This window comes from Lolium perenne, chromosome 1 (assembly GCF_019359855.2).
Source record: "Lolium perenne isolate Kyuss_39 chromosome 1, Kyuss_2.0, whole genome shotgun sequence".
Lineage (NCBI taxonomy): Eukaryota > Viridiplantae > Streptophyta > Magnoliopsida > Poales > Poaceae > Lolium > Lolium perenne.
In genome coordinates, this window is record NC_067244.2 from 138,953,461 (window position 1) to 138,960,351 (window position 6,891).

General features: G+C 46.6%; 1 protein-coding gene across 1 annotated transcript; it reads left to right on the forward strand.

Moving 5' to 3' along the window:
• The first annotated feature begins 1,703 nt into the window (after positions 1–1,703).
• LOC127305986 (cytochrome P450 84A1) lies at positions 1,704–6,358 on the forward strand. The gene is made up of 2 exons (XM_051336587.1): positions 1,704–2,789; positions 5,374–6,358. Exons 1-2 carry the CDS (start codon positions 1,824–1,826, stop codon positions 6,037–6,039), a joined length of 1,632 nt encoding a protein of 543 aa, XP_051192547.1. The 5' UTR covers positions 1,704–1,823; the 3' UTR covers positions 6,040–6,358.
• The last annotated feature ends 533 nt before the right edge of the window (positions 6,359–6,891 follow it).

A 6,891-nucleotide genomic window follows, 5' to 3' on the forward strand; every position in this document is an offset into this window, starting at 1 on the left:
ATTAAGACAATTCATAGACATTTACCAAGACACAAGCTACTGCATTTATCAATACACAAACTACTGCATTTATCAAAACACATCTATCATATATATGTGCTACTACTTAACAGTAAGATTATACTTATGAACCGTTCTTTAACAATCTGAACATAAGCTATAACATTTACCTCAAAGTGTCACCATTATTATCTACATACTACATCTATGTCAAGCTAGTGCACTAGATTATATCAAGCTATTGCACTGTATATATATTGCATTTTCCTAGAGGTAAACTAACAACAAATGCACTAGATCATCTATAGGCATAACAACACCTAATTGGATTGATAATACGGGAATTTATCTACATATCTGAACACATAACTGCATTTATGTACAACTAAACAACATATTTCATAATAATTGACAAATCTCAAAGAGAACTTAAATTCCCCACTGAACACATGTCAAACCTACGACCTATTTTTGTCCCTTCAAATGACACACATCTCTGTGCCTCTAGCCTATGCACGCGACACACCTCGGGACAACTTGCCGCCAATCCGTGAAATGTCAGGTCCTCACATGTATCTGGAGCATAGTCCATCTCGAGGATGTCCTAATCGTACATAAATTCCAAATAAATCTGGTTTGATTGAGCTAAATCGATGCGACATCGTCAAAAATTCCCAAATCGGAATCATAAACCCTAACCCTAGAAATTGTGGAACTTGCCCCTAGCAAGGATGAGCTCGAGGATTCACCGTCGTTCCCGGAACCATGGCGACGACGGATGGTGGAGGGTGCACACGGATGAAGGATGCCTTGGCTCTGCGGCAGCGGGGCGGATGGCGAACTCGATAGTGGTTGAGGGATTTTTTACGCATTTCTCCTTTTCAACTCAGCAATTGTGCTGCATGGAATTCTAAGGTAAGATAATTGTATGTACATGCCCTTAAAATTTCTTACATAATTCGGGTCTAGAACAAAGCATAATGAAAAATTATAATAGGCCACAGAAAACATGATCAAATAATAAGTATGCAACCTCGTGAGCTCAGGATTTCTAGAGGCGAGTTAGATCGAGAAATCTTGTCCCCTTGGTGCCACATCTACTCGAGCTCAACTTCGAAGATAGCCTCTATTTCGAGCCATGAAGTCATCCATGGATTTTAACTTTCCACCGAGTGGTGGAGGAGGATAAGGGGTAGATGAAGAAGACTGTGGAGGAGGAACGACGAGGTAGGAGAAGCGGTGGAGGATCTCATAGCTCCACCTGGTGGAATCATTTACCATAACAAGGTACATTGTTGAATGATTCCTTTCATATCTTGAAATGAGATCTAGTTTGATCATGAAATAAAAGTGGTCTAAAAATAGACTGAAATTCTGTTAAAATTCTAATATATATGGTAAATACACGGCGTTCATACCATATTAATACTTTCTCCATATACTTAGTTTAGAAGCAAATTTAGTCAAATCATGTTCTCTCTAGTACTATACACCACTTCTTCCCGGTCCCCACTACCAATCGTATAAGTATCTTTGTTGGATCATGCATCCTAATCCACCCCTTTCTCATGCCTCGGAAACAAATTAAAATGGAAATATGCGGTGCTGCACGCCATCACCCTACCATGTCTCAACGTAATCTGGAAAATCTCCCAATCCTCCTCGCGACCTCACCTACCCCTCCAACTATATATACACCAGCACCCTCCACCTTTGTCCTCAGCTCTACTCCAAGAGCATCAACCTAAAACCCACGCGATCCAACACCCCCTAGAGAAAAACAAAAACAAAAAGATTATAGTTTCTGGTTTGAGTATCAATCGATGGTGGGCTTCGCTAAGATCGCCATGGAGTGGATCCAAGATCCACTGAGCTGGCTGTTCATCGCCTCCGTGGTTTTCGTGGTTCTGCAGCGGCGGCGGCGGGGCAACGTGGCGCCGTTTCCCCCGGGCCCGAAACCGCTGCCGATCGTCGGCAACATGTCGATGATGGACCAGCTCACCCACCGTGGCCTGGCGGCGCTAGCGAAGGAGTACGGCGGCCTTCTCCACATCCGGCTCGGTAAGCTCCACACCTTTGCCGTGTCGACGCCAGAGTATGCCCGGGAGGTGCTGCAGGTGCAGGACGGTGCCTTCTCGAACCGTCCCGCGACCATCGCCATCGCGTACCTCACCTACGACCGAGCCGACATGGCGTTCGCGCACTACGGGCCCTTCTGGCGCCAGATGCGCAAGCTGTGCGTGATGAAGCTCTTCAGCCGGCGCCGCCCGGAGACGTGGCTCGCCGTGCGCGACGAGTCCGCGGCTCTCGTCCGCGCCGTGGCCAGGCGGACCGGCGAGTCCGTGGACCTCGGCGAGCTCATTTTTAAACTCACCAAGAATGTCATCTTCCGCGCCGCGTTCGGCGCTGGTGCGGTCGCCGCCGACGCCGAGGAGGGCGACGGAGCAGGGAAGCAGGACGAGTTCATCGCCATCCTCCAGGAGTTCTCCAAGCTCTTCGGCGCCTTCAACATCGGAGACTTCATCCCGTGGCTGAGCTGGGCGGACCCGCAGGGCATCAACGTGCGCCTCCGCGCCGCGCGCAACGCCCTCGACGAGTTCATCGACAAGATCATCGACGAGCACATGGAGAGGGGCAAGAATCCCGATGATGCCGATGCCGACATGGTGGACGACATGCTCGCGTTCCTCCCGGAGGCGAAGCCGAAGAAGGGCGCCGCCGGCGACGGCGTGGACGACCTGCAGAACACGCTCCGCCTCACCCGCGACAACATCAAGGCCATTATCATGGTGCGTAATCTTTTTCCCTACCAAAACTTGCATACATATTAACTACCGCGATCTTCTACCAAGATTTTTATTGTCGTGCTTATAACATGCATGAACTTTGCACGGTCAGGAGATTAGATTTAGACCAGAAAAAGGCAAGCGATCATTTCTTACTTCCAAATCGTATAATCTGCCGTGATTAAAATGATCATTTATCGCCTGCAATAGTGCCAGCTTGGTTGCCAGCTTGTGAGTGCAGTGATATATACCCGACGAAATATATAATTAAATACGACAAACAGTTGAGCGTGTCTAGCGCAGTATACGCTGTAAGTGCATTCAATCGCTTCGTATAAGCCGTGGTGTGCGTATTTTGTAGCATGTGCCAACCACTAAAAAAAAATCAGGGAAAAAACTCTCCTTTTTTGGGCTAGATTTACACACTGTAGCATTGCAATTAAGGTATATACTGCATTGATGGCGCATAAATTTAGTCAAAAAGCCAACACATTTTAAGTTTGACCAAATAAATACCAGTATTATACAGTACAAAGATCTACAATATCAAATGGATACCAATAGATCCACTATATGATATATTTCCATAATATATTTATTATTCATTAATGTAATTAATTTTTGTATATACGGAGTATTTGGTTAAACTTGGTATGTTTTAATTCTGATTAAATTTGTACGCCATGTATTTCTGGATGGGGGGGGGGGGGGGGGGGGGGGAGGAGTATGATCCTTCTCACCAAATCTGAAGTAGCTGTCAGCATTCTTGGTTGCACAACAACGGTGTACCGCCACACAATTGTTAAATCCAACTCATGACGTACTCCAGGAAAATGACCATGACTTGGTGACAACAACAGTATACCGTCACGCACATTTGCTTCTACTAATTTTGTTCTTGCTCATTTGAGCTAACCAGACACACCAAAAATTATTATATAGAAGATGTGCAATCTAGAGCCCTACATGCTTATTTTCAATAAAAAAACTTGATCCATCTGGAACTAAAGGAAGGTATATGCATGCCACACCGGGCATAGGAAGTGGAGAAATAAACTGGGAAAAGATAACAAAGGTGTTTCAGGTGGGTTTCCACTTACGTCTCACTCTTAGGTCCTCTTTAAATGTACGACCCAAATTTTAAACATAATTTTTGAGCTAAATAACTTACATAGTTACATGGAGATCCTACCTACTCCTATAGATAAACATACAACATCCTAGACGAAAATACAAGTAAACTACTTTGACTCATTCGTACACTGCAGTGCCATTGGGTATAGATAAATATTTCTTAGATCTCACACGGAGTCTAAAGATCAAAGTATTTGCCCCGTTCTATGCACAGACGCGAAGGAATCCTACTCCTGTCCTTTGCCGGCGCTGCCCCTTTCCCTGTCTACTTCGCTCAGTCGCTTCCTCTACGTGTACGCGTCGCCTCCACGACTAGCTAACCGTTCAAAGGTCGCGGCTCTCTCTTGGCATGCATGGTGGCAACTTGTGGTAGTGCAAGTACAACCACTCTCGTCCTAACAAAGGCACACACTATATTCTAGCATCTTCTAGGACGCATGGTCTGCTTCTTCTTTTGGAAATTTGAGCTGAGTACTACTATCTATGTGTAATCATATACTTAGCCCTGGTATCCAAGGATTTTATTCGTGTTGACCTTTTGTTCTGCTCCATATAAAAATAGTTAAAGCACAAAGTTCGATCCCGGTGGAATCTTCAGTATTCTAGGGGTTAATATATATAAAAAGGTGGTGGCCGGTGGTAATTGCAGAGAGAGTTGAAACACCATATATATGTGCCCTTTTGCTAGTTCTAGTTCGATCAAGAATTAAGTTAGTTCTAGGCCAACTCTAGGACCACTAGATTTATGACATGAATCTGTGCATGAGAATTGAACATGGATGTGCAATTGTACATCTTTTTTCCTAGTCACACGTAAATTGCATATAAAATTGGGTGATCTAGAATTAGGTTAATTCTAGGTCAACAGAGAACTATCCGTGTCCATACATGTACCCATTTTTTTTAGTTTATTCATCTATTGAAAGTTAACCACAGAAATTTACTACTATGCTCAGCCAACCAATTGATACTAACGCAATGTTGATTTTGATTGCATCATATTTATCCCACCTTTATGCCGCTGAAAGATAAGCTTTGGCCATCTCGATCTTGTTGGTGCGTGTCACGCTCCAAACTGAGAAGCAGCTCTCAATTTCTTTCAGACCATAACACATCCCTGCTTTTGCACCAACCACATCGTTTTCTTAACTTTCACGGAATCACGGTGGAATAATAATTATTATAATATCGGCTTTATACCGGCCCTTTGAGTGCAAGTAAAAAAAGGAAAACCGATCACGACCTCGTAACTTCAGAACACACCTAAACATATATTGCGAGTGCAAAATAAACACTTACGATCGAGCACTGTCCTGTACTGCTTGTTCACAAGTGTACGCACGCATGACGGCATATGTATGATATACCTTTTTTCTACTGTACACTCCTATAGTCCTATGTGACGTGAGAGTGACCTTCTTTAACCAACATGTGGTGACGTGGCTGTGTGCAGGACGTGATGTTTGGCGGGACGGAGACGGTGGCGTCGGCGATCGAGTGGGCGATGGCGGAGATGATGCACAGCCCCGACGACCTCCGCCGCCTGCAGCAGGAGCTCGTCGACGTGGTGGGGCTCGACCGGAACGTGGACGAGTCGGACCTCGACAAGCTCCCCTTCCTCAAGTGCGTCATCAAGGAGACGCTCCGGCTGCACCCGCCCATCCCGCTGCTCCTCCACGAGACCGCCGAGGACTGCGTCGTCGGCGGCTACTCCGTGCCCCGGGGCTCCCGCGTCATGATCAACGTCTACGCCATCGGCCGCGACCGCAGGGCGTGGAAGGACGCCGACGTGTTCCGGCCGTCGCGGTTCGTGCAGGGGGAAGGGGAGGCCGCCGGGCTCGACTTCAAGGGGGGATGCTTCGAGTTCCTGCCCTTCGGGTCAGGCCGCCGCTCCTGCCCTGGCATGGCGCTCGGCCTGTACGCGCTGGAGCTCGCCGTGGCGCAGCTCGCGCACGGTTTCAGCTGGGAGCTGCCCGACGGGATGAAGCCGTCGGAGCTGGACATGAGCGACGTCTTCGGCCTCACCGCCCCGCGCGCCACCAGGCTCTTCGCCGTGCCCACGCCCCGCCTCGCATGCACCCAGCTGCTGGGAGCTGACGACGCCGGGCGCCAGGCGTGACGGCCATTGCTGTGTTAGCAAGCGATCGATGGTATATGTACCAGCTGGCCGGAAGATGAAGGTGTTTGATATATTCAGAGGTGATGGCGGAGGCGCCATTGGTGGAGCTTGGTGGTTTTATCTTGCTTTTTTTTTACTATTTTTCTTATACTTTGAACTCAATTAAGTCTGGTGACAACAGAACACAATAAGCGGATTATCATGCTTGCTGGATGCATGCTTGGATACAGTGTTAAGCATGATGTGTTCTACCATGAAGAACGCAAATTGTAAAAACAAGTTTTTAGACCTGCTGCACCGAGATTCTGTATTTTCTTCCTCTTGGTTTTCCATCGTGAGTACTATATTAATGCCAGGATGATAGTACCAGTTATGATCGGCCTCTGTAGCAACGGATTGGTAAGTGTTAGTTAAGACATAAAGGATGCATTATAGAAGGAGAAAAGAAAAGAGCAAACAGTGATCCACAAGAGTAGCAATACCTGCCATCTCTTGATAAGACGTGGACTGCGGACTTGTTCCTCAAGAGCAAAGAGGAAAACGGCGGCGCATCAAACCATTTAAGTACAAATCATAAGAGCATCCCAGCGTGTCTTCAGATACCAAATATACCTATTTTAATCCGTTTAGGTTGCCACGTACTCAAGTCGGATCCCAACAAAGTGCCACTTGTAGTAAATTTTCCTGGTAAAATTTTTGATAAAAAAATCTAAACTAGAAAAACCAAAATACACTAAAGTTAGATCCTACCGGGATCCCACTTTGACACCCTACACGCAGACCACCAGAGGCCTTGGTCCGCCTCTTGTTTGTTTTGGGAGGGGGCAGACCCATGCCCATTTTTTTTCCATT

Bases quoted from the DNA above. Each gene is read 5' to 3' on its own strand.
- LOC127305986 (XM_051336587.1), top strand. From the start codon at position 1,824: ATGGTGGGCTTCGCTAAGATCGCCATGGAGTGGATCCAAGATCCACTG. The intron at 2,790-5,373 runs GTGCGTAATCTT...GGCTGTGTGCAG, and splicing joins ACATCAAGGCCATTATCATG to GACGTGATGTTTGGCGGGAC.